The sequence below is a fragment of the Triticum urartu genome, chromosome 1A (assembly GCF_056163025.1).
Source record: "Triticum urartu cultivar PI428250 chromosome 1A, HENAU_Tu73, whole genome shotgun sequence".
Classification (NCBI taxonomy): domain Eukaryota; kingdom Viridiplantae; phylum Streptophyta; class Magnoliopsida; order Poales; family Poaceae; genus Triticum; species Triticum urartu.
In genome coordinates this window covers 213283234-213310144 of record NC_141873.1, presented here as the reverse complement: position 1 = coordinate 213310144, position 26911 = coordinate 213283234, and the positions used below count along the sequence as shown (strand labels likewise).

General features: G+C 38.4%; 3 protein-coding genes across 11 annotated transcripts; 2 read left to right on the top strand and 1 right to left on the bottom strand.

Moving 5' to 3' along the window:
- Window positions 1-200: 200 nt before the first annotated feature.
- Window positions 201-5573, top strand: LOC147990623 (uncharacterized). Its single transcript, XM_087538320.1, has 11 exons — window positions 201-242; window positions 2661-2813; window positions 2893-2955; window positions 3041-3293; window positions 3417-3494; window positions 3778-3858; window positions 3953-4111; window positions 4444-4645; window positions 4723-4918; window positions 5010-5108; window positions 5188-5573. Exons 1-11 carry the CDS (start codon window positions 201-203, stop codon window positions 5491-5493), a joined length of 1632 nt encoding a protein of 543 aa, XP_087394446.1. The 3' UTR covers window positions 5494-5573.
- A 718-nt stretch (window positions 5574-6291) lies between these two features.
- Window positions 6292-11315, top strand: LOC147990622 (uncharacterized). 3 transcript variants are annotated; one of them, XM_087517344.1, is made up of 18 exons: window positions 6292-6607; window positions 6706-7520; window positions 7634-7786; window positions 7888-7941; window positions 8030-8237; window positions 8325-8369; window positions 8461-8526; window positions 8653-8721; window positions 8806-8943; window positions 9066-9101; window positions 9316-9471; window positions 9581-9676; window positions 9757-9922; window positions 10005-10200; window positions 10289-10387; window positions 10469-10725; window positions 10822-10897; window positions 10993-11315. In XM_087517344.1, exons 2-15 carry the CDS (start codon window positions 7044-7046, stop codon window positions 10316-10318), a joined length of 1890 nt encoding a protein of 629 aa, XP_087373470.1. In that variant the 5' UTR covers window positions 6292-6607; window positions 6706-7043; the 3' UTR covers window positions 10319-10387; window positions 10469-10725; window positions 10822-10897; window positions 10993-11315. The 3 variants fall into 3 exon arrangements, with proteins under 3 accessions (XP_087373470.1, XP_087373469.1, XP_087373468.1); XM_087517343.1 differs by having other exon boundaries at window positions 9030-9101; window positions 10005-10179; XM_087517342.1 differs by having other exon boundaries at window positions 6293-6607; window positions 9030-9101.
- Window positions 11316-13112: 1797 nt separating this feature from the next.
- On the bottom strand, window positions 13113-21655 carry LOC125552034 (uncharacterized). Of its 7 annotated transcripts, XR_007303364.2 has the most exons (12): window positions 19323-21655; window positions 18506-19247; window positions 17646-18405; window positions 15448-15681; window positions 15122-15374; window positions 14926-15033; window positions 14526-14832; window positions 14258-14450; window positions 14053-14151; window positions 13720-13973; window positions 13551-13626; window positions 13113-13387 (listed from the first exon to the last, which is right to left on the bottom strand). XR_007303364.2 is itself a non-coding variant. In XM_087517340.1 (11 exons), exons 6-11 carry the CDS (start codon window positions 14729-14731, stop codon window positions 13286-13288), a joined length of 930 nt encoding a protein of 309 aa, XP_087373466.1. In that variant the 5' UTR covers window positions 14732-14832; window positions 14926-15033; window positions 15122-15374; window positions 15448-15681; window positions 17646-18405; window positions 18506-21647; the 3' UTR covers window positions 13113-13285. The 7 variants fall into 7 exon arrangements, 5 of the variants coding, with proteins under 5 accessions (XP_087373466.1, XP_048571464.2, XP_048571455.2 ...); XM_087517340.1 differs by having other exon boundaries at window positions 18506-21647; XM_048715507.2 differs by having other exon boundaries at window positions 18276-18405; window positions 18506-21647.
- Window positions 21656-26911: the final 5256 nt, after the last annotated feature.

The window sequence follows — 26911 nt, the reverse complement described above, 5'->3', positions numbered from 1 at the left end:
AAGGGCCTGCAATTAATACAATCAGTGCCGGATTCAAATTTCAAAAAACGACAGCAGGACCGAGCGCGTGCGGTCGTCTTTGTTCTATATATAGAAGCAACGGCTGTTCTCCAGGCACATAGCCTATACTTGCAAACGTGAGTTAGACCTGCGGCTTCATCAAAGCTTTTATATCCATAAGATATTTTTGAATTTCAAGAATGGCTAAGAGGCTGAGGTCTGGTGGCCAGATCCATGTGGAGGTTAGTGAAGATATTTTTATTGCATATTCAAATTGTTGCTATTTTACTCCACACGAACTAGTTCCACACGAGTTGTTGCTATTTTTATGTATATTGTATTTTCAAATTTATGTTTTCTAATGCAGCGAATAGTGCTCAGGCCTTCCTATGTCAACAGCCATAGCTGTGATGGAGGTTGGAGATATACTTGATGAGAACTATTCCGCAGAGGTAAACAGTAAATAATATGTTAAAACTATTTAAAGTTTGTTTATTATGATCAATCTAAAAACAATTAAACCTTCACTAACTCAGGCATCCGTGGGTTGTTACATTAAAAAAACAACTAATCAGGTCGTGAAGGAAGATAAGCTGCTACTAGCATAGGTATTTTTTTCTAAATTTTGTAAACTAAATTATATTATTTTGTGGTTTATTTTTGTAATTAACTATTATACAAAATCTTTGATTTTTTTTATTTTAGGAACATGTATGTTTCGAGATCGAAGAAGGATACGGAGAGACCGATCCATATGTGTCTACCTTGTTCGACGAAATATGGTACGTGGAAGACGTTGGTGACTGTTGCTCCCGCATTTCTTCAAAATTCAAAACAAAGAAGGATGACAACGATGAATATGGAGAAGAGGTTGACAGCTTTGCGTGCAAAAGGCGTAAAACTGGAAGCCAGGCAGTGCTCACTGCCATTGAGGGAAAATATATTAATAAGCACTTGACGGTTGTGTTGGCTATCTATATATGAGAATAAAAATATGCTATTTTCATTTGAATTTAGTTATATCACATGTCTCACCTAAGAATTAATTTCTATTTCAGATTAATGTGTGTCTTTAAATATGTGTGTGCTTGTATAATGCATTTTATTTAACTTTAAAAATATGTATTACTCGATGATTCAAACTAAATATATATCCGTTTAATTTTTACATTGTATCGGCGCTGGTCATATTTACTTTAAACATTACAAAGAGAGGACCCAGGGTCTTCCCTTAATGAAGACGGCCGCAGAGCTATAAATTCTTTGCATTTAAAATCAAACGTGTGCACAGAAGCCGGTTTCGTAGTGCCAAAAGTCTTATGTCGTACGCATAAACAGTGACACATATTAAATGTTATGTCATATTAAATTGGGTCGACAGCTAATTTCCGAACGTGAAGCTATCAAATATAAAGTTAAAACTTAAATGCGTGCCTGTAAAGTTATCCCGCACTTAATTCAGCTTTTAATGGACTGCGTAATGCATGGCGTGAACAGTATGCAAAATGCATTGTTTACCCGCTGAATAACGTGTGTAGAAAAAATGTTTCGCGGTCAGGGCTATAAGTATAGGATCGCGTGGAGAGCGTATACGTTTGCGCGGTGCTCGTTCTTTGCTCGACAAACGTTTGTTCTCACGAGCTTGAGTAGATCTGGTCGTTTGCGAGCGAGAAAACGGATTTGCAATAAGGTAAGAGTTTGTATCTAAGATCTATAATTTTTACATACGAATGTGTCGGCATGTATTGTTCTATATGGTTTCTTACGCATATATTGATTTTTTGCATTTGTTTTGTAAAACCAGAAACATGTCAAATTCGTATACTTTTGCACTAGAATCGGGCGGTGGCTGGGGACTGGGAGACGTCTCCTTGATGGGTGCTGGTGGGCGTAGTTTAGTTCTGAGTAGTTTTGCGCCAAAGGACATCAAGCTTGGTATAGCTTGTTGGTGTGAGAACAAAAAATCTCTTATCAGATCAATTGGTCTAGGTGGGATTCTTACCATGCCTGATATGCAGACATTCAACCGAGATTTCACACAGTTGCTCTATCAACGGGTAGATAGTAATGAACGTTGCCTCAGAGTCGGAGTCAAAGAGGTTGTAGGGATAAACGAGATCCAGGTATCTAGAGTGCTAGGCATTAGATATGGTGGATCTGTATCTATTAAAAGAGATGATGGGATCCCAAGCATTGAAGACGTAAGGAACGCAAGGGTTATGTTATGTCTGGTTAAAGATGGTTTGCAAAATACGAAAGAGATAACAGTTCCAGAGGTGATCGAGGTCCTGCGTAGAGTTTGCAGCAATCCAATGACTATTCAAGAAGAGGTTATGACAAAGGTGGCCTTTGTAATGCTTTGTACGGCAGTTTTTTTTCTGTCCAAGAGAGAGTCGGACATCGATACCTTTAGATGCATATGAAATGGTGAAAGATCCGTCTATTCTTCACAAAATGAACTGGGGGGAGTATATAGTTGCTGAAATTTTTGACGGTGCGAAGAAGGTTCAAAATTCTCTTATCACCGGCAAAAGAAGATTCCATGTATACGGATGCATAATATTCCTTCAGGTAAGCATCATGTCTTGTCATGACTTTTACAAACAACCATGATGCCTTCCTTAAACTAACAATTTTGATTCCAAAACATCTGACTGCAGATACTGTACTTTGACACGGTCGACACGGGGTTTATCCGCGTTGACCAAACATCGACGCCTAGGGTTTCTTACTACACAGGTGTCTGCATAAAGGCACTTATCGAGGAAGATACAATTTTAGTGAATGGGGAAAGGTTATATGGCTCCATGCCGGTAAGTTATAAATTTGTGCTAGAAGATTGGATTGTATTTTCTAGTCATAATTGTGATTTAATTAAAAATATTTCATCAGGCCAAGGCATCGGATCAAGCTATAAATGGACACCAGTGCCAGCTGGAAGGTACAACCGGACAGGTAAGTAGAGGCATGTCCTAATTGGACAACCACTCGAGTAATTAATTGAATACATGATGATTCATTTTCATCGAACATTGCACAGTGCAAGGCATGGATAATTGATAGGATAGAAGAATACCGTAAGAGCATGGAGGAGGAAACCAGGGACTTCTACGCAGCCGGTGCAACGTCGGCTGACTTTACAGTGCACACAGTACACGAGCACGAGGCCAAAATGATCCAGAAAGCTGCCAAGCATAGAATAGAGTTGGTGGCATACATGAAGGGCAAGGGTTACTACGAGCATGTTGAAAAATTGAATTGTAGCTTGGAAGAAATGTCTTCTATGATAGCAGGTGATTGTTATTTTAATAATTTTACACATAAATGATAATTTATAATTTTTTAAAAATGTAAGCAATTATAAACTTTGCCAGCACTGATTTAATATGTTGTCAATTTGAAACTTACACAATTAGGTTTGCGTTTTAGCATGGGGAATTGTTTCGACGCAGTGGGCGACAGAACACTGGAAAACAATATGTCTATAGATGAAGGTATGGAATATAGACTGTAAATATAAAATTTAATGGCATTTTATTTTACAGCAAAATATTATTATGATATATAATTTATGTTGATCCTAATGAGTGAAGGCGGTCATCATGACGACATTGTTTTTGCAGCTAAAGTTGACTTCAAAACAAAAAAATAATTATTTGTTTAAATTTCATATAAATACTTTTGTCTTAAGGCTTATATCGAATTTTTGTTTAAAAGACGTCCAAGATGCTCGCATTTAGCAAACAATAAATATAACATCACAATCGGGACTTGTAGGACAATTTAGTATGACAGGGAAACGTTCATCGACAAGAGTAAACGGTAGATACCTTCTGCTTCGACCTGGATCAACATCGGGTAATTTTGATTTGAATTAATAATTAAAAAACGTATTTGTAAGTAATAGTAATTTTGAATTAAAATCTAAGCATAATTTCTACAAGTTTTGCAGGTTTTGCTTTGCCGGACCTTAACAATCCAAGTTACCGCAATGAGCATGATTTGTTAGTTCAAGAAAGAGAGGAAGCAATTTTTTTTGAAGAAAGCAGACTTTCCTTCGACAAACATGACCATTTGGACGAAGATATTGTTTGCGTACCTGACAATGCTAGTGAGTTGCCTTTTCTCTTTTTAACATGATAATTATGATTAACAAATAAAAATTGGACGTTTCATTGGAAATTACATATTTGAATTTACCTAAACTAAATGTTTAATGCCACGTCTTATTATACAAAACTTACATAATATATAACTATGACTATTTGAAATTCTGGACGAGGAAAAATTAATCCTTTGTGCTAAACTAACGTTAATAGATTTTGAATAAGATTTACATATAACTATTTCTTTAATTTTTTTTCACTAACTATCTGTAATGCAAATGATCTACTTGTTATCTTAACATGCATAACTGTGCCAGTAATATTTTAATATATATAGGGAAGAGGGCACGTGTTGTATCTTCCGGTTCAGATGAAGACAGTGACGAATTTGAGCTTGAGCTACTGAAGAAACATATAATTAATGAAAAATGTGGTACATCACCGTTTGACATCGGTGCAAAATATCCAACATTTGGAACAGGATCTTCGGAGTTAGCTTATCAGAATCTAATAGATTGTTCACGTACAATCAAGTCAAGGTTCGTTGTAAACTTATTATACCTATACAAGTTATTTAAAATAGAATTTTATGTTGAAGGATAATGTTAAAAAACAGGATATGGGTGGAACTTGCAAGACCTACTGAAATTAAGTTGGATGGGAACACAATATTTGAGTTACTAAAGCCGGGCGGGAGGATGAATTATGTCGGTTTTGATATGTTTTGCCGCATTAGCCGGGAGTATGAGTCGAGATGGTGTTTAAGCGGCGATAACAGCCGTTGGAGACACTTTCTGCATCCTATGTTGTCGGTGAGTGTAGCTAATTATTATATTAAAATATTAGAACATGTTTTAATTTAACTTTTAATGGAATGCTAAGTTGTTGATATTTAATATGTAGGGCTCTATTCTACACACAACGAATCCATGGTTTAAGAAGCCGATAAACGACCTTTTCGTGGGTGAACACATTGGCTACGACGTGGAGTCATGCAAAATGGTGCGTTTATTAGATAATTTTTTTATTTATAGCAATATATGAAAAAAAATTGACGAGAATTGAAATGAATTGTTTACAATTGTTCGCTCCATACCAAGAAAATGACAAGAGCTGGGTCTTATATATATTCGACTGTATCGAAAAGAAGCTACATGTGCTAGATCTGGTAAGGTCTTGCCTAGGAGAGACATATGTGGAGGAACATCATGTTGGTAGATGTTCAATACTTATAAAAGGATTGGCAATGTGCTTTGAGACGTCTTTTGAAGGCATTGACATAGGAACCAATGGGTGGGAGTATATCTTCCATACAAATCTGAATGCAAAGGCATCAAGGTTGGTTAAGGTACGATGGTTATGTTTGTTTGGTATGATTTTCAACTAACATTTTTGAAAATAATGCAGCGGTGATAGTGGTTACTATGTGGTTCACTACATGAAAAATTTTGATGGATCAGAGGTCCGCGAGAAGATTAATGCGGTATGATACATTAAAATGTTTTTAATTACGTCTCTATTTTGTAAATTCATTACACTGGGTCATATATATGATTTTCTCCTTCTATTCATAACTTTGCAGATGGATCTGCACGTATTAAAGAGGAACCTGCTACAGCTAGCATGCAGGATGGAATCAAACATGGTGGTGGCACCCGAATGTATCATCGGTTTTTAATCAATGTTCAAGATCTTGATTTGTAATAAATAAAATCAGGGGGCAGAAAAGCACGTTGTAACAATTAATCCTTATTGCTTAAAATGGTCAGAAGGTAGACAACCAATTTGTAATAATTAAAATTCAATTATCAGGTTCGGTCCACAAAGGACATGGCTAGATAAAAGAAAACAAAATTTAGGTATGTTGATGGTGCGGATGCATTGGGAAAGAAATGCATGTACTGGTTTGACGCATTGTTTGTTCCTGGGTAGCAGCCTTTTGTCGTGGGGTAGCCGGCTCTGTAGATCTGTCTGAAGTTAAAATGATCCAGGGTCGGCATACACGGGTGCGTTGCCCCTTCGAGTGCGACGCGACCCGACTGCTGGAGCGTAACTAGCATACGTGTTGGTAGCACGGCGCACGGATCCTTGTCGTTTGTTGTGTGGACATTTTGCGTGACAAACAGTAGACCTGTGCGTGCAGACATCTGCAGCGTATGCTATAAACAGTAGAAAGGGATAAAAGAATTAGCAGAAACAGTGTCGCATAACGCGTGCTGGGATGCTAGGATGTACTACTGGCGTGCTCTAGCCTCTGCACTGCTAGCCGCTCTTAATTGCTGAACTGTCCGGCTGTTCGGACGAGACGTTTTGCAGGCCAGAGAAATTGGTACCCCAAAGTCATTGCGGGTGTACTACATTACCACTCCGATGGAGAAACTGAGATCCGATTGACTTAAAGACCGGAGCGGGTGGGAGCTAGTGAATCTTATCTCTTCAGCAAGAACCAGAGCCGCGGAAGCGAGTTCTACGCATCCGGTGGCCTCGCATCATCTTCCAAGGTAAGTTTCTGAAAACTTTCACCGTCGGTACAGGTCATTTGTTTCTTCTATTCCGAGCGCTGGTTTAATTTGTTTTCTGTCCTTGTGTAATCTATTAGGAATCAAATGAACTTGGTTAGAGGCCGCCATGGAAATGGCAGACCACAAGGTGTAGATTTCAGATCAAGTTCATGTCTTAATCGTTTTGGTGGTAGCCGTGAGTTGAAAGCGGAGGCGTTCGGTGAGCATCTGGAATCTGTAAGCTTAGATGGATGCATAGTGAGGAGCAGTTACACGCCTGATGCGGTAGGATTAGCGATGCAGAACTGGGGCGAAGAATAGAAAGCATTAGTTCGTGCGATGGGCCTTGGTGGGTTACTGCATCTTCCGAAAACAGGGATTTTTTATCTCTTTCACACGATCTCTGCTTGATAGGATCGACCCCAATGACAGTACGATGAGGCTGCCAGGCGGTGCGAAGTCGATCTTGGGTGAGATGGAGATTTGCTCTTATATGGATATAAGGAGAGGAGGTTTGACACTGCAGAGGAACAACAACAGTCCAAGTGATGATCACTACATGAGTGCTAGGTATCTTCTGGGAATGGCTCTGATTCCACAAGAGATCACTGTGAACAATGTAGTTAGTATACTACAAGAACACGTGGACTCGCCGATGACTCGAGAGCAGAGGATTAAGACGGAGGTGGGAACGGCCATGCTTGCTGTTTCCGTTGTATTTGGACCACGAGATGGTCGCAACCACGTGACAAATGATGTATACCGGCTTGTCGAAGAACCATCCAAACTTAGTGTTTGGAACTACAGTAGATATGCTCTAGAGGAGATAATGCGAGGTGCCCTGTGCCTGGCAGAGTCCAAACGAAAAGGAGAGCAAAATGTTTGGCTATATGGATGCCCAACTATTTTGCAGGTATGAAGAACTTGTTATATCTACTTAATTCAGCATTGCAATTTACAACATGTGAATCCATTTGTTGATAACAGAAAAAAATCTAACTGTGCATTAATACATTTGAAAAACAGATACACTACTTCAACTCGGTTGATACCGGTTATCTCACCATCGATACAACAAAGCAAGCCGCGGTTAAGTTGTATTCAACTTCTGTAGTGAGAACTTTCATCGAAGCAGATACCTTCGAAGAGGATGGCCAGGTCAAGTATGGAGGCTTGAAGGTTAGGAATGTAGTTATGTTATTAAGCAATTGTATATGATATATATTTAATCATGGTATATATATATTTATATATATATATATAACTGTCTATGGATGCAGGGCAATGTTGCTTGTTCTGGAAAAGCTATAGCTGCCGGTTGTATACACTATGAGGTAATCAGAAAAACTGAAACACTCACCATGTTTATCTTTTGTATGGTTAGTAAACTTAATTAGATTGAATGGTTAATTTTTTTTGCAGACACTATTATACCTAAAAGGAAAGTTGAGAATGTCTATGTTAAAGGCAGATTCAGTATGTCATGAGTTCAACGAGCTCATGTCCAAGGATCATTCAAATGATGTTGGCATGATAAAGAGACGGATAGAAGAGCATGATATGGCACAGACTCTATCGAGGCTTCATGAATGGAAAGATAATGACGCCAAAATTGAATCAGCCTTAAAAGGTAACTTATCAATCATTATCATTCTTAGTAATATGAAGTCAGCTCCTACTGATATGTACATAAGCTATGAATAAAATGATGATTTAGGTAAATGTGGATGGAGCCCAAATATGCCACCACGCATATTAGAAGGTATTATTTATAGTTATGCTAAGTTATTATGTATTAGTGTAATCATTAATATATATGAATTGTTAATCATGTCAGCATGTTTCTTTTTAAGGTGTGGTTGTTAGTACAGAAGACTGTAATGATATTGAAAATTGGGAAAGGAAGAAAATTGCAACAGGTTAGTCACCTTCAAAATTGTCCAATTATGGCATTGGTGAAATTACCTAAGATGGAAACCTAGTATATGTGGGAACTGTAGTTTGTACAAGCTAGGTGAGTGATTTATCCTGGATGTACTTTCCAGGATCTGCAAGTACAGATGAGGACCATGATATCAAAACAGTAGTAGAGGCACTTGCTGGGATGAAAGCAGGTCTGTAATTAACTCCCAGTATGTGACGTACATTTGTTTCTGGATGGCACATGCCAATTAATAGATATCCTCACTAATGTGCAGGTTTGTTTGGTGCTGGGTTAAGTGGGGCATGTGGCTCTAGGCAAGGTACATGCACACGTACAGCTACAGTCAATTCAACAAAGCAGACATTGATGGTACAACAAGCTAGTTCACTTACTGGAGAAATAAACAAGGGTGGTAAGTTTGTGTTCTTGTTTACTGTTGAAGATAAAGCATCATGTTCCATATGATGTGCCTAAAAAATTTGCAATTACGAAATCTAGTTGCATTGATTGGAGATGAAATTAAAACTAATGAAGGTACACTTGAAGGAGATGGCGGAAAACAAAAACCAGGTTAGTTGGGTTGCTAATTTTATATTTGTAATAGGTCTGCTGCTGATAAAAAGTATATTTGAGATTATTTGCTCCATAATAAAAACATAATATGCAAATCATTTAGATTTTTTCATTTTGTTCCGTAAGAATGTAAATTGCAGATATGTACGATATATATAGTTGATGGTGCGGATGTGTAACAGGATTCTAACATTTTCACAAAATTCTATAGTGTTGAAATTCTATGTCAGGAGATTGGCGAAAAACAAAGATATTTTTTTGGATCGTGAAAGAACCAATGAAAGCTGTACCGTTTTGTCTGAAAGTGTTAAGACAGACGAAATGAACCCGGTACTAGCACATGACGCATTCAAGAAAAATTCTTTGGGTGGGTTAATAATAGTACAGACCTTTATATATAGGATGGAACTTTTCTGTTCGATTCTAATTGTGACAACATTTTACGTTGTACGTTTTTTTTCTTAATTGTACTGCAGGAGGTAATAATTTAAGTGGAGAGAGCATTACAGTTGTTGCAGATGCAGATATTGGGAAGAAGAGGTCAATCTCTCAAATAAATCGACTGATTGAAGGTTAGAGTAATTTGTTTTCTGTATGTATATGTAGGTAGTATATATTGTTTTGTAATAATATAATATAGTTTGATTCCCAGTTTGTAAACGGCAACGTATCGCCGCGAAGATGGATGTTCCAATCATATCAAATGGACTTAGCAATGGTGGGTTAGGAGGACCTGGCGCCTACTTTTTAAGCAGTAGGAAAGTACTGAAGGATTCTATAGAGCAGCTGGAGAATACAAAGGGAATGGAACTAAGGAGGTGAATATAATCTAAATCCTATAACAATTAGTTCATTTTTCTTCCCTAATATAAATTTGACTGATTAAGTTCATTCAATTAGGATCTGGATTGAGCATCCTATACCTGTTGTGCTGCAAATTACTGGAACTGAGATATATGCAATGATGAAACCTGGAGGAGAAGTTGGTGCAAGACAATTTGATATTTTCCGTAGGCTTGTGTATTGTCAGGATAAGAAGTTATATGCTCCTAGGTCAATTTTGAGGCTGAGGAAGGTTCGTCATCTAAGCTGGGCGGTTAGTTCATTGTAGGAAAATAAGTATATAAGAAAACAATTTGCGCGTAGTTAAGATTTCTAATTTGGTAGTGGTAATATGTTTCCAGGAGAGAGTGCTTAATGGTGCAGCCGTATAGATTAATGATGAAATAAAAGCAAGTTTGGTTGGTTTGAACGGAAAATTTGATTTGAGGACTTGCAATATGGTAAGGGGCTTAGCAAGTAGATCACATAATGTATATTGTTTACCAATTAAATCATCTTATGAAGTTAATTGCTGTGTGCAGATAATGGTTCCAGACATATCTGTAGAGGGGTATTACGTTCTGTATGTCTTCAATATGTTTACTCATGTGGTCCATGTGTTTGATCCAGCAAACTCATGGCAGCTTGAGACAACATTGGAGAAGAAGCACTGGGCAAAATATATGCTGTTGCTTAATGGGATGTCGTCCTTGATATCTGAGTTATACCCCGGCTATCATGTTGATGCTTCTAAATGGAAAATGAAATGCCATAAAGTGTTGGCGGACCGAGTGAAGAGGTGAACATACTGAGCTTTGATTTTTCATTTAGATATAATTATTTATGTTTTTCAATATTTGGTAGTCTCTAAAGTTCTGCTGCAATGTGCTGGTAGGGGTGATACTGCATTCTATGTTTTACTCATCATATTGAGCTTCAATGGGCAAGAGATAAAGCACATTCTTAACACGGTTAGTAGTTATTATTCTAGAAAATTGCACATGTAATGTGGAAAATCATTAATCGATTTGTAATGCTGACATAAGTAAGTTGTTTCTTAATGCAGAATTCTCTGGCATTATTCAAGCTTAATGTGCTGCAGTGGTTGGGTAAAATGGATGCGGACAGATCAAGTTTCCCAAGGGAAATCATACCATGTTAAATTCTGAGTTACCTAAGTTATTTAACTGGTAGAGCGGCAACAAGTCGTGGTATTGTAATGAATGTCATACTACTTATTATTTAAGACATATATGGATTGTTTTAAATTAGTTAAGCGCTATGAAGAATGTGGGATATATTTCGTAAGCTTAAATTCGACAAGTACTATGGCTATGTCTCTGAATGTTTGTTTGGTTTTATTTGTCTATATTGTCGTTGTATTGTTTATCAGCATGTTTCGTTTTTTGGAGCATGGTTGAGTTTTTATTTATATTTGATTCACTGTATGCTACGTACATTAGGGTTTATGTATATAGTAATTTTGATATTTGTAGCAACTATTTTAGGATCATTTTTTTTGAAATAATAAAATTTGTTTTCTATATATACTTAGAAAATTTAATTAAGAATGCTGTACTGCTTGAAGGAAAATATAATATTGAAATGGGTGGTGTTTTAGTAGTAAGATACATTCCTGGTACACATGTGGTGCTTTGTTTGCGGTGTATAGATTTATTAACAATTAAAGTATTAAAAAAATTACTATGTTATTATGATGCAGGGGTGGAATATGCTTAAGTGGCAGAATCAAAATCAATTATAGTATCATAATGTGTGTAATCCATATTTGTTTTTGTACTAAAGTAAAACAATTAAATATGTTATTGCAGATGAGTAAGCTGTCAGGTGTAGTTGAAAAAGATATCTATAGAATGTGTGTACTTGTAAAAAAAGTGTATGAGCAGCAGTATGATGGATTAGTAGCATTCAGAAATTGTGTATTTAATTTTGTTATACGAGTGCAATACTTGGTTATGTTTTATACAATAAAATGTTAGGGAATTTCAGGACTTATTTGAATTACTAATATGATTTGAATATAAGGTGGCGTAGCACCCGAATGATCGTATGCATTTTCTGTTCAATCCCCTTAAATTCAATAATAATTTAATAATTGAAAAAATCAAGAAAAACGTGTATATATTTTTTAATCTGACTAGGTATCGTACTCATATAAATATTTTGGAAAATGAAAAAATCACGTAAACTTCAGGGTTAGGAAAACCTGGATATATTGTTGAACGAAAATTAAGGTATGAAATATGACGACATATTAGCATGAATAGTACTTGAATCTAGCCTTTTTGGGGAACATCATTTACCCCTAATACAATAAATTCCCGTAGTAATGTTTTGTTCATTTAAAAATTACGTGATTTTTTGAAAAAAAATTGAATTACTAAATTATTTGTGAATAGGGGTGGGGTAGCAACCGAGAGCTCCAATGCATTTTCTGTTAATTTACTATAAAAAATTATTAAGTATATATGAATAATTTAGGAATGTGGATGTGTGTGTGCGTAAGTCTTCCTACATATGTCAATAATAATAAAGTTGTGTCATTTTGTTACGTTCCATAAAGAGACCTACATTACTGAACATGCCATAAAATGCATAAATATATTAACTAATACATCTGTTTTATAGATTTTGGATGAACGGACATGAAGTAAACAAAGCTTAATAATAATACAATTTTGTGGAAATGGAATGTATGTAGTTTTTACACTGTATAACATGAAAATAGTTACAAAGTTGACGATATGTATAAATTAAAGATTGTAAAGTTGTGTAGTAGTAAAACTGTTGGGATATAATTATTCAAAATAAATTACATAATAGCTTACCTTATGTGAAAAGTAAATATTGAAAAAAGTTGATGTTGCATTGTAATTTATTCTTTTTTGAAATTAATTATAAGAAAATGGATGAAAAGGGCATTGTGTTTTTCGTCATGTACAGAAGATAAACAACGATTGCATCGTAAGGATGAAGAAAACACATTCGGTACATTGGTTTGGACGTCAAATTGCAATGAACGATAAATATAGTTGAAATGGTAAACATCCATTCTAGTAAGGTCGGTAATGTAAAAAATAGAAGTTTCTAAAAGGATTGTTCACACAGTAATAAACAAAGTAAGTAAATATAAAAAATGTATCAAATGTACGGAATAAGAGTGACTTATGAATTGAAGAGGGACATTAAGTACGTCAAATTCAGAACATTAATGTTTCAATATAACTTGGCAAACAAAGTAAGTAAATATTACATTCCAAAGACATGACTTATTGAATGCAACATAAAATAAATAGTATATGATCAGAACACATGGAACAATCCATATGACAAATGTTCTAGCTGACTATGGCGTGAAGCTTGACAGGCGGTTCTCCGGCGTTGTGAATGAGTTTGGCAACGTCTGCAACCAAATTAATTTTCTGGATCCTCACATTTATCTGAAAGTAAAAACAAGCAGATTTAATGCTGGATATTGCTGCTAAAGATAATAATTAAAATCCGGTGGAATTAAATAGTATTTTGGAAAAATAGTTAAAAATGCTTTATAGGAATCTAACAATCATATTATAAAAAAGAAGACTGAATTATATATTCTATTACCTTGTTAAGCATTTCAGACACACCAACGCCGTTGAAAGAACAGGCCATTTGAATCATAGCCAAGCCAGATTCATCCCTGTGATGCAAAATAGAAAAATTAAAAAGATCATGTTTGTTTGATCCGGGGTTGAAGTAGTAGGAAAACATGGCATGGTTTAGAAATACTCACTTGGTGAAAACTTCGGAGGCAAGTATATCATATACTTTCTTCCAATTCAAACAGTCGACGTGCCAGGTATTGAAAATTTTGAATAGACAGGAGTAAAGGCCAACATGAAGTTTGTCGGCGATGCAATCATGTGTGGTATTTAGAGAGCTATATTGGGCTGAGTCGGCACAAGGGTTTAGTATGTGTATAAGTTTGCGTTCCATGTCCCATGCGTAAGCACACCAGCCAGTCTGAAGCGTTGCCGGCATGATGAACTGTGTAGGTGGGCAACCTAATGTTAAATTTATATTTAAATATAATATGTTATAAATTGAAATGGTAAATGTTGATTACCATTTTACAATTCGATAGATGAGTTGACGCTCGTTGGCTAAGGAATTGGTTTTGTATGGAGCGTACTTCCCATAGATTCTCACCAGCAAGAATACATGTCTGCATAGAAGGTAATTAAATAAATACGTAAAGTGTATAGGGAACCGTAGTGTCGGTAATAAAATAACAATAAGGTAACAGGAAATTAATGGTTAATTGAACTGACCGATAAATCTGGTTCAAAGAAAATACGCCAAAAGCCGTCTGAGGGATATAGGAAAATGTTGTCATTAATAACAATAGTCCGGACGATTAAAGAGCATACTTCATGGTCTAGTGGTGTATCACCAACTAACTGGTCTCTAATGGAAGATCCATTGATTGAAATGAATCTTGGATAATCATGTCTGACCCAAGGCCTACAAATTTAATGGTGTTAGAGTTGTGTATTATGTAGTGCAAAAAGTTTAAACAGTATGTAATAAGTGGCATACCTCCTAGCAACATCTTCAGATAGTTTGTTCATGAATTGTTCAACAGAAGCAAGGCTGTCAATACTCAGTTTAGGCTGATAAGCACGTGCAGTCCAATGGTCAGTAGCGTACTTTAGATGGCGAGACGCTGATTTAGTAGGCAGCTGATCAGATAATTGGGCAAAAGTAACGGCTCCATCAGGTATGTTTTGGTCATCATTGAACATAAAAACACCACAAGCGATTGTGTCGGCCCATGTCTTAGCTAGCTGTAGTGTTGAAGGCTTATTTGAAGTGGTGGCAAATGACGGAGGTGTCACAGAATTTGCTGGTGATATACATGCGAAATGAATAGGTTAGTGAATTGAAGGTAAGAAAGAATGAAATTAATCGAACTCTTGCCGAGGATAAAACACCAAACCTTGAAGAGAGTTAATCCTAGGTCATTTCTTGGAGTGTGTGGTTGGGACACTATCTTGTGTAGTGCGGTTGAAAAAAGGGACCTTGCTTGTGGACGAGGAAGTCTCACCTGAACAATGAATGAATTACACGTTAGGAATGGAACGTGTAGAAGAAAGGAGTTATTTGTACGACATAACAATGAATGTAATAATAACCTTCAGAATCTGACATGTCCAATTTACGACCACTTAAAGCTAAATTTTGATGAGTTGTGCTCATAGGAGGCGAACTCTGCATTATACATGGAAGAGACCGAATGCTACAACAAATACAACTTGAAGATAGAAGGGACATTAGTTTGTCAAGAAATGTCGTGGTCTCGCGTAGAATGGAACTCCGCAATGATGTGGCTTCTCTAGTTACAATGGCATTGTTGCGTCTTAGAAGTATACCAATATCAGATGACACCTGTAGTAAGAATAAATTTTAATAAGTGGTTCAATAATAGAATGATCGTTAATATTAGACATATTGCACTAACCATATGAGGATAATTGGACTTCATGTAGTTAGCAAAGTCGTGGACAGTGGTATGTGGAACGGCTGGTGTGGTTGGAGTTCGTGGTGTCTTCAGAGATAATGATGTAGATGTAGGTATGGTAGGACGTAAAGTAGGAGTAGGTGATTGATTACGTTGCGGCATTGTCTGGGAAAGATTTTCAGCGGCTAAGTCAAATGTACTCCTTGTGTAACAATTATCGTGGGGTGATCGTATCTGCAGACAGTCAGATAAACAATTATCGTGGGTTAGCGCCCGAGAAGTACTACGAATTTTTCGGAAATAAAACCATCTTTTGTGGGAAATCTATAATATTGAATACAATAAAGGTCAAAAGCTATTTAAATGTTGTATATTAGTGCAATAAGTCGTCATGTTTGGTTAGATAAATATTTCTGAGTATTACTGACAGATTTTGAATTAGTAATTTGTTTGGACTAAGACGGTGACGTTGGACGCGATAGCTGTTTAGCATTAGTAACATAATTGAAATTTAAAACTTGTGAAGGGTTTGTCAGTTTGTCATGACGTTATTGTAAAATGTAAAAAAATGGTAATGTGTGATTATTGATAAAGGTTAGGTTAGGAAGTGATAAATGTTAGGAATGCAAATATTGATGTACATGAAAGTGCTTCAAAAAACAGGTTGTAGAAAATGTGAGGAAATGTTGATTATTGGGTTAGTCAATGTGTAATGTATGCATGCTTTAAAAATAATACTTAAGTAATGTGAGGAAAGAAGGAATTGTTTTAATAAAGTATAAACGGTGCACTTAGATAATTAAGTATAGATTATGAAAATTAATACGGTTATTGTTGCATCTAAAAAAAAGTTTTATTTGTTTATTTGGGAAAATTATTTATTATAATTGAATCTAAAAAATAAACATGGAAAAATAATTATGTTATTTGTGTATCGAAAATGACTTAGGATGTTTTGGAATGGAAAATAATAATCATTGGAAAATGATCGTGTTAATGTGCCTAAAAAATGTACAGGTTTTATATTCGATTGAAAGGATAATATATTAAATATTGAAGGAAAAGAAACATTTTATTTTGCATTGAAAAGGGATGAAATTGTATTTTGAGGGAAAAATGTGTAAATGAAAATGTGATGAAGTATAATAATTTTACCGGCGAAATAAAAAAAACATAAGCACTATTGGCAGTTGATGCCCATTAGTAATTCATGGTGAAAAGCATAGAAATCATATGTAGGGATCATTAATAAACAATATGAAGTAATGATTGACATGTAAGTGGCGATGAAAAAAGGGATGTATAAAATGAATGTGATAAAATGTTGATTATTGACTAATTCAATGTGAAATGTGTGAATGGTTTTAAAATATGGTTGAAGAAACTCTTATTGTTCAATTGATAAGTACATTAGATTTTTTGCATGTGAAAAGTTTTTATGTTAGTGTGCAATGAAAAAAAACATTAATGGGCAAAGTTTTTTGTCATTTGTGGTTAGAAAAAAACTTTTGTTATTTTGCATTGGAAAAGGACAACATGTGAAAGAAAGCATGTTATTTTTTGATGAGAAATGTACAGATTAATTATTGGATTAAAAGTGCAATATATTAAAATTCGTTGGAAAAGACGTATGTTATTTGGCATTGGAAAAGGATTACATTGTGTAATAATTGGAAAATGTGTACAAATATATGTATATAAGTAAGATAATTAGAACGCGTGAATAAAAAAACGTGAGCACGATTGGCGGTTGATGGCCATGTTGCATTATAAATTGAATTGAACGATGCCCCAATTCTGAAAGGGAATAAAATATAGTAGAATATATTAAGTGAATTTGCATGAATAACAATTTGTATATAGTAATAATAAACCGGAGGTTTGGTGGATATATATATATATAATTCAATGGCATTGTTGTGAGATTGAAAAAAAGGACGCGAATTGTTGTACTGGAGCACCAGAGTAGTCCCACGTTAATTTGTCGGTACTTGTGGTAGCCAATATCATGCGTCGTAATTTGTTATCGTCGAAGGAGGCAACTCTTGGATAAGTATCGTGAGGGATATTGTTAATTCTAAGGTTTAGGTTGTCAAGAACAAATACCTGGATAGTGTGAAGTATAATTATAATTGTAGCGCATGGAATCGGTTAAAAACAACAAGTAATAATAACATATGTAGATCTACGGGTCGTACCTGGAGGAATACGTGACATCCTTGAAGATGGGTCTTTAACTTGTTATTGCGCATGTCTGATTGAACTTGTTGTGATGCAAAAATCAAATCGGATAGAACGTAGTTGCACCAATCAAAGTCAGCTATCCTATCAGTGTTTGCTATTTCTCCCCAATAGTCAATTATTGATGTGTCGTGCTTGTTAGAAGGAGCAAGAAGGTGGCCGATAACGAAAATAACGAATGCCATCTTGAAACAATCTTTCTCTAAATTACTAGAACAATGCTCAGACAAAGGACGAGTGAGGTTGGATTCAGCAGCTTTTAGAACTTGATTTCCCTTCTTTGGCATTCCAAGAACAGAACGTAGGAACTGTATAGTCGTTTCTGAGCATTGGCCATCCGGCCCAAGAATATTTTTGGGCCCACATGGCACACCAAATACTTTGTGAACATCTCCAGGCCAGAAACGAAGCCTTTTAGTGGCATTTAGGTGTACAGACATGGAAGGCCCATCAAGACGACTCATCCACCACTTGCTAAAACGTAGATTAAGTCGGGCGAGTGCTGGGAGTTTAAGAATCTCTCCCCAACCAATTTCATTAACAAGAAATCTTTTGTACTCGTTGAAAGACGAAACAATAGAAACAACCTTTGTTACGGACGTGCGTGAAGTTGGTGCTAAACCTCCCGGATGAGAATTTGAGCTGTCATCGAGTTGGTCAGCTGCATCTAGCACCTCTTCGATCAAGCGTGATGAACTAGGGCGTGAATATGACATCCTGGAACATGAAAAAATTGATAAAGTAGTTAGTTTTCTCCTTTTAGGGATGAAATAAGATGCAACCGATGGGAAAGCATGTACGCTTGTTTGAGACATACCTTGGTTAAATGATGAAGATATGAAATCTTTAGATAAAAGCAGGTCTTGCTATGCGTGGTGAAGCCTATGGCGTGGGTGGACGGATTGGGTGTCTGGTTGGGATGGAATACATTTGTGCAGATATGTGTAGGGGGGTTTATAATTGGAGGAAGCAAGCGTGTTGGGAGAGCTGGTGGACGATATTGATGGTTGCACAGGAGCATTTATGCCTGTTGAAGCAGCCTTTTGGGCAGGGAATGTTGACTTTGGGGTGAGAGGTTATTTATTGAGAGATGGTACAATGTGGTGTGGGATGGACGTAAATAATGAACAATAATGACAGAGGTAATGGAGAAGGTGGATAATTAAAAATTCATACATCATAAATCTGATTACGAATGCGTGAAAGGGGTACTAGTTCTGATACATGATTACAACATCTAATCATAAGGTGGATTAAAATAAAAAATAGAATTTGCAAGTGGATGGCAACTGGTTATAGACAATACAGATAAACAAATTTATTCAATAAAGAGTGGCTTGAACTTGATGGACATGCATTAGTCGGGAGAGCTCCCGGCGGCTTCATGCGACCTTGCAGCATACAAAGAGCAGAGCGGGCAGATTGACCAGAAGGAGAACGAAGATGATGCGGTGGAATTTCCTGTCTTCGCGGGAAGGGACGGTGAACAGCCTCGGCCACTTGGCTCATATGATGTTGATGTAGTTCACTTCCCATTTCCAAAAGTTGCATTTGTGAGTCTGGCAAAATCGGAAGAAAAAAGGAAGATGGTTACAGGATAGAACAGAGATAGTGGAAAAAGAATTAGGACATACCCATTCGTGCTCGCACTTGTAAAAGTGCTTGCCTGGATTGTTTGACGTGCAAGAGACCCACCACTAAACCATACCATTGTTGTAGAAAGGGCAGATCATGAGTGGAAGTGGTGGCTGCTCCTCAAGAGAAACAAGGGGGGACCTGGAGCTTGACATGGGATGGGTTGAGCTAGACATGGCAATGAGAACCATGTACAAGGGAGGAAGCTGTTCTGAATGGGTGGTATGAAATGTTCTTGACGGTATGATATGGAGTAGTAAGGAAGCTGCTAGCTGCAAGCATTTTATATCTGACGAGAAGAGGAAGATGACCGTTGTAGCTTTGGATTGAGCCGATGACCGTTGTAGCTTTGAATTGAGCCGTTGTAGGAGATTGTGAAGCGTGAGCATTAAATCCAGATGGGTGGTTGGGAGTTGGCGGGCGAGTGGGGAGAAGGACAGGATGATGTGAAATTGCCTGGACAAAGGAGAAAGCGCATTGCACTGTTCAGTTTATATACCGTACTGTAGAAATGAATAATACACGTTAAATGTTGTGAATACGGCGGAGCTAATATAGTGAGTGCGAATCCCAATGCTGGTGGATGGGATGGATTACAGTGGGGGGAATCGCCAAGAGCTCCTAAGCATTTTCGCAACAATGACAAGCTATGCAACAGAATAGGAGCTATGGAATCAATAACAGTAGCAAACCTAATGCAAGAATAAGGGAGAAGAGAGTGGGCGATATATGGTTAATCAAAGGGGGGATTGCCTGGTTGCTCTGGCAAGGAAGGACGGGTCGTCGTTGATATAGTCGTACTCAGTGGCATGAGCACCGGTCTCGGGGTCTACCGGAGAAGAAGAGGGGGGAAGAAACAATAAATACGAAGCAAACAAGGCATCACAAAATATAACAAGGCAATACGCGGTGCTAGGAATGATCTAACGCAGGGATAGGTGATACCAGCGAAGGGGGGAAACATCCGGGAAAGTATTCCTGGTGTTCGGCATTTTCGGACAGACGAACAGAAGAGGGATGGTTGCATGTTCGTGGCATTTCAGATTCTTCATATTTTTCTGAGCAACTTTCATATATAAATTATTTCGATCTAAGCTACGGTTTATTTTATATGATTTTCTAAAGTTTTAATCATTTTATGAATTTATTTTAATTCAAAAATAAGACAATAAAATACTTTTGTTACATAGTGCTACCTAGCCCATGTGTATGACAACGGGACCCAGGGGGCTGGTCAACACAGTCAAAATGACTGGTCAAAACTAGAGGTGGTGGCCCACTTGTCATTGGCACAAAAATTAAACTAGCGTAGAATTAAAGTGAGGTACATGTCATTGGGCCAACCAAGTTTACCTAACACTAAACAAATCGATGTTGGCTGGCTGCAAGCACGCACATGAGCATGCAAGGCATGCGTAGGAGCGCCGGATGCTTTGTGTGCACGCATATCTGGCCGGCTATGGCCGAAGTGCAGCACAACAAGCACGCGTAGAAGGCCGTGGGCCGGCAAGCAGCGGCGAGTGCGGCTGGGCGCCGCAGCAGCATCAGTTAAAATAGCAGTCGAGCCGCAAGGCAGCAGCAACAGGCAGGGAAAGGAGCAGACTAGCAGCTCAGCAGCTAGCAAAAGCAATAGATAGCAGTGGCAGCCGCATGAGGAGCAGCCAACAACGGCAACAGTAGCAAGAAGTAGCACTAGGAAGCAGGCAACAGCAGCAGCGACAAAGTAGTAGGCATGGCGTGCAGGGAGCGTGGTCGGGCGCCGTTGGTCGTGGCCGTGGGCGTGAGGCGGAGGTGGGCTTGGTCAGGAGGGGGCGCGAGGCTGAGTCGGGCAGCACGGCAGGCCGCAGTGGGCGGCTGCAGTAGGGCAACAGATGTTGTGGCGGCTGGCAGGGGCGCCGACGACGAACCCTGGCGGCGGCGGGGATCAGACTAGATCGGGCGTGCCTCTACGGGACACGAGGAAGAGAGGGGAGAGGTCGCGAGGGACCGGGGGCTCATAGAGAGTGTCGCAGGCGTCTCGGTGAGGCCGAAGGTGGGCGAGGTCGAGCGGATCGACCGATGAAGTGTGGCGGCCGTGGCGGAGTGGAAGGCGATGGATCCGGCACCGTGAGGGCTCTCCGGCTTGGCCTGGTGGGCAAAGAAGAAGCGGCGGCCTCCGGTGGTGCTCCTGGCGCAGGCCTAGGCGATGGGGATGACGGTGGGCACGCAGACAACGGTGGCCATGGCTTCGAGGTGCTCGGGCAGGGCAGGGAGGGCGAGGGGAGAGATATGGGGGCGCAAGGGAGAAGAGATCTAGGGTTCCAAGATGGGAGAAAGAGGGGCAGGGGGTCTTGTAGGAGAGGGAGGAGGCGTGGATGTCCGACACCTGGCCGGGGCGCCATGGATGGCCTCCACGCCCTCGTGTGAACAGGAGGTGGGAAGAGGGCAGCTGGGCTGGGCCTCCCCAGCCACATGGGCCAGAGCACCCAGTAGTTTATGTTTTCTTTATTTTTTGTTTGCTAACTTGTATTTAGTTTTAGGTACTAAACAGTTTTAACTAAATGTGCAAAGTAACACATAAATTCTTGGCAATATCTTGGGATAGCCAACAAGTTAAAATAATTTTGACTTGTTTACATATTTATTTAAATTGAGATGGTTCAGTTAAAAGCTTTATGGGTCAGTTACAAATAGCTTAGGGGCATTTTATCATTCTGAAAAATGTTGATCCTTTCATGAAAAATTGTTAGTGAAAATTTGCAACCCAACCCACATTTTTGTTTTGCCATTTGAAAACTTTAATTATTTTGACTTTAATTTAAATTTGAATTTGAATCAGGTTTGGATCAAAGTGAGGTTTAGAAAATTAATTGTGATGGCTTGGCACATTAGGGTGAGGTTACTGTAGATTAATTTAATTATCGGGGTGTTACAAATCTCCTCCACTACAAGAAATCTCGTCCCGAGATTTAGGAGCGGGAGTAAGGGGGAATGGATTTGGTTACGAAATTCTAACGGGTCTTCTCGGTGTTGGTTGATCTTCTCAAAGAGGTCGATCCATTACATTGACGTCTTCATTCCTTTGTTTTAGGCCATCATGACGAAGTCGACAGCCTTTCTTTGGGAACTCTATCATACTTACACAAGAATAAAGGATGGGTATTCCGGGAGAACGAACCTCTGCAAGGTTGTCTATCTGGTCGATAACATCGGTGAAGGTGGCAGAAAGTAACTCTCGAATTGAAACTTAAGAAAATATCGAGAGCAAAGTAAGGAGGTCACGGGAAGTTTCAAGCAGGCGGGGAAATGTTCGATGCCTGAAAAAGAGTGTGGAAGGGGTTCAAAGCATCAAGATTAAGTATTGCATCTGATACCGGAATAGATCACTAGGAAGGTGCCTCATGAATCACATATGAAGCCAAGTTCTCGTCCATCGGTGGTTATCGGTATGTCATCAACAATAGTAACAGGGTCTTACTGACAGAACTGTACACCGAGGTGTTTACATAAGCAGGAGAATATTACTGCTTAGATCATATAGACCTCAAGAAAGTTTAAACCAAACAATGGAAAGGATAATATAATTATCAAATTAAACAGAACAATGGAAAGGAAAATGTGTTTAAACACATATTTCAGGGGTATATCCTTCCCAAGAAGAAGCAGACCATGATATCCATGACAAGATATAACATAGAAAACCCTTTAGGAAAGGGAGAGAAATTTCATGGCATTACCCATACAACGGTGTTCAGATAATTAACAAAGATTTTTTTAGCATTGTGCTTCAAATGTTCTTATCAAAAATCGTAGTACCATTGACATGCTTCGGGATAGCATTGACATGGTCTTCAAGCAAAGGTCAGACTTTGCATACACAAAGGATCCATCGGGAACACTCATAGAATAAGTCTTATACTTTCCTCATGGAAGAATGGTTAACCTTGCTAAAAAGGAAACTATAATAATAGGTTCTTCGGCCAGGTGTGCTAGGCATGACATCACCTTACCGGGTCATATAAAGACCAATGTTATAACTTTTGGAAATATGTTTCAACCATCATATCTGATCGAGATTCAGATCTGATCGGTGTTAGGATACCTCAGGCTCATGATGCCCGAGAAGAAAAGGTGCAACACAAATTGATGATATGACATTGTAAGATCCTTGGGAAATGAACTATGGAAGCGAGTTCCACAAAAGAGTTCATCATTAAACCAAGGAGGGGACGAGGAGGTGGCTGATGGACTCATCAAAAATTCATTGAGATTTTCCAAAAAGATGGATTTCCACAATTATGTGAACAAGGAGATAACATTTGTCAGATCAAATGATATAATGATGTATGCTTGAGAAAAAACATACACAATTAAACATTGGTTGAAAGGTGCATCCGAGATATGGGCTTAGTTAGCATGATCAATGTTAGAATGGTGGTTCAATAACTAATAGTCTAACAATGAACTGTTGACCATTAACTTCAAAGCAATAGGGTTGCTAGAAGCACAGAATCCAAGGAGCACCGTTCACTTCTTGGTATCCTGGTTAGAATCAACACGGGGACCAAGAAAGAATGGTGATGGTGATAAGTATCACTTTTATCAATAATTCTCAAGAGGCGGTGAAATTTCCAAGACATCCTTGACATAAAAGATGGCAATACTTCAAGGTAGAACACAATACAAACTGGATAGCAAGGAACTCAAGGTATACACAAAACACGAACAAGTTTGTGTTGAACGGAAGGCAATAAAGTGGTCGATGATAATACAAATCTTCGAGGGCAAGGATGGTATTTATCATTATGAATTCGATTGATATCCTAGAAGATCTCAGAATGTTGATGATGATCATGACACATTTGTCGAGAGATTCATGAAGATGTAATCAATCAGCGATGACATCAAGTGAAAGAAATGATGAAGCAAAAGGTTATTGGAACCACGGGTATGACACAAACTCGAAATCAAGCTTGATGTACAAGGTGAAATGATATGACGAGAAAGATCGACGTAAGCTTAGCTCATCATCGAAAGTTGTGCTCCGGTATTAAGGACCAGGTAGCACAGTTAAAATCGGCACGATAATGATATAGCCGAGCAGGCTAGGAATGACGTGATTGAGTTCAAACTCGTAAATAATGAAGGTTACCAAGAGTTGTTTAATCATGGTGCAGACTCGATTCAGTTATCGGTGTCTTTGAGTGTTTAATAACTCAAAGCCCATGAAATTTTTTGGAATCAGTGAGAATGTAGTACTTGATGAAACACTCATAAGAAGTTATGCAGTTTTGTGACAATCTCGAGATACCAGGGGGGTAATACTCGACGAAAGATCAAAGTAGAGGTTGGACTAGGGTATTGCTCTGCAGAAGACAAGTGTTTTAACTTGTCCGAGAAATGGGATCAAAGAAGAACAATCTTGGTCGGAACCACGGTTGCAGAGGATCAATTCACATATACCAGATGATAGTTATCAAGGAAACATTTATTATTATAAGAAGCTTCCATGATAGGATCTACATCGTGTCTATGGGCATGACCACATAGTTCAAGGTCGACTCCCACTTTTCTAATGCATAACCTTTCATTCACTTCTCTCCTTCGACGAAGTTGTAGTGTTGAATTTTTATCTGACATAACACCAGTAGAGTATGACCCGTAGTAGTTTCCGGCTTCACACAGATTAGAAAAGGCATAGGTATAGCCCATCGGGGCCTCTTAGGAACATATACCACAAGCTTAATGAGTAAATATCACCAGCATCGAAAGCAGAGCATGGTTGGCCAAATCAGAGAATAGGATTTACCAATGGCATTATGTATCAAGGAAAGAACTCCAGGTTTTGAGAATATGCACGAACGGTCGTATAATAGTCCACCAAAGGATCTAATGTGAGTAACGGTACTCAACCAGAAGAAGAAAGAATGCAAGCGATCAGATTATAGAAACAATTGACTAATTCAAAGCTCAAATGTAAAGAAATTATGCTTTCCAAATCAAGGGACTAGAAGCAAACACTGTGATTACAGATGGATAGGTTCAGTAAGCTTAGGGGTACAATCGATGACAATTTGATTGGTCGAGATCCAGCTCATGTTTAAAAATGACGCCTGAGTCAGAAGGATGAATTCTAGGATCTGATTGAGTATTGCGAGCATTCGCAACATATTGAATCAATGGACTCAAAATGATAATGACAAAGGATGCCAATAAGATTACCAGACTTATGGGATTAATCATAATGCTTGCAAGCAAGAATTTCAAGAGCATTAGGCTGTTGAGGATTTTTGGAAGAACGAAAGGTATTTCGAAGACTTTTGTGAAATACATGAATCAATTGGCATGAGTGGATACTCGGTAAGTGCGAGAAATTATTCGTAGGGGTATTCAGGTGGCAAAGAACTGCAAGACAGTAGGCATAAAGTATTCTCGGAACAATAGAGAGAATTTTGGGGTATCTTATAATAAAAATATCAACAAGGAATGATTGTATGAATGAGAAGTGTACGTGGTATCCATAGGGGGTTTATCGATGAAAGGGAATTGCAAAAGCGATTGCACAAAGTCTCGAGAGAACATCATAGAGTATCTTCAGAATCTTCTGGTGCAGCAGACGATCATCTGTAATAAGGGGCTCTCCAGGTGAATGTGATCATGGGATCCTAATGTTAGAGTTAGTAAAACCATTTTAACCCGAATAGAAGAGAGATTAGAGTCCTAGATTATAGACGAGGAATAAAAGATCCTACTACCACCCAATGGCGACGTGGGCTCGTAAGCCACACAGCCATGTTAGTAAAAGTTTTGTAATGACTAGACTCAACTTCGGCCAAGGAGTTTGGAAGGTAGATTCCTATAGGCAGTCGGCTCTGATACCAACTTGTGACGCCCTTGATTCAATCGTACACTAATCATACATGCAAATGTGTACGATCAAGATCAAGGACTCACGGAAAGATATCACAACACAACTCTAGACACAAATTAAAACAATACAACCTTTATATTACAAGCCAGGGGCCTCGAGGGCTCGAATACATAAGCTCGAATACACAAGAGTCAGTGAAAGCATTAATATCTGAGTACAAACATAAGTTAAATAGATTTGCCTTAAGAAGGCTAGCACAAAAGTAGCAACGATCGAAAAGGCAATGTGTCAGTGTCAAAACCGGCGGATCTCGGGTAGGGGGTCCCGAACTGTGTGTCTAAGGTCGATGGTAACAGGAGACAGGGGACACGATGTTTACCCAGGTTCGGGCTCTCTCTATGGAGGTAATACCCTACATCCTGCTTGATTGATCTTGATGAGTATGAGTATTACAAGATTTGATCTACCACGAGATCGTAATGGCTAAACCCTAGAGGTCTAGCCTGTATGACTATGATAATGAATATATCTCTCTACCTCCGGACTAAGTCCTCCGGTTTATATAGCAACCGGGAGGATCTAGGGTTACACAAGGTCGGTTACAAATAAAGGAATCTTCATATTTGGTCGCCAAGCTTGCCTTCCACGCCAAGGAGAGTCCCATCCGGACACGGGTGCAGTCTTCGGTCTTCGTATCTTCACAGCCCATCAGTCCAGCCCATGGCTAACAGGCCGGAC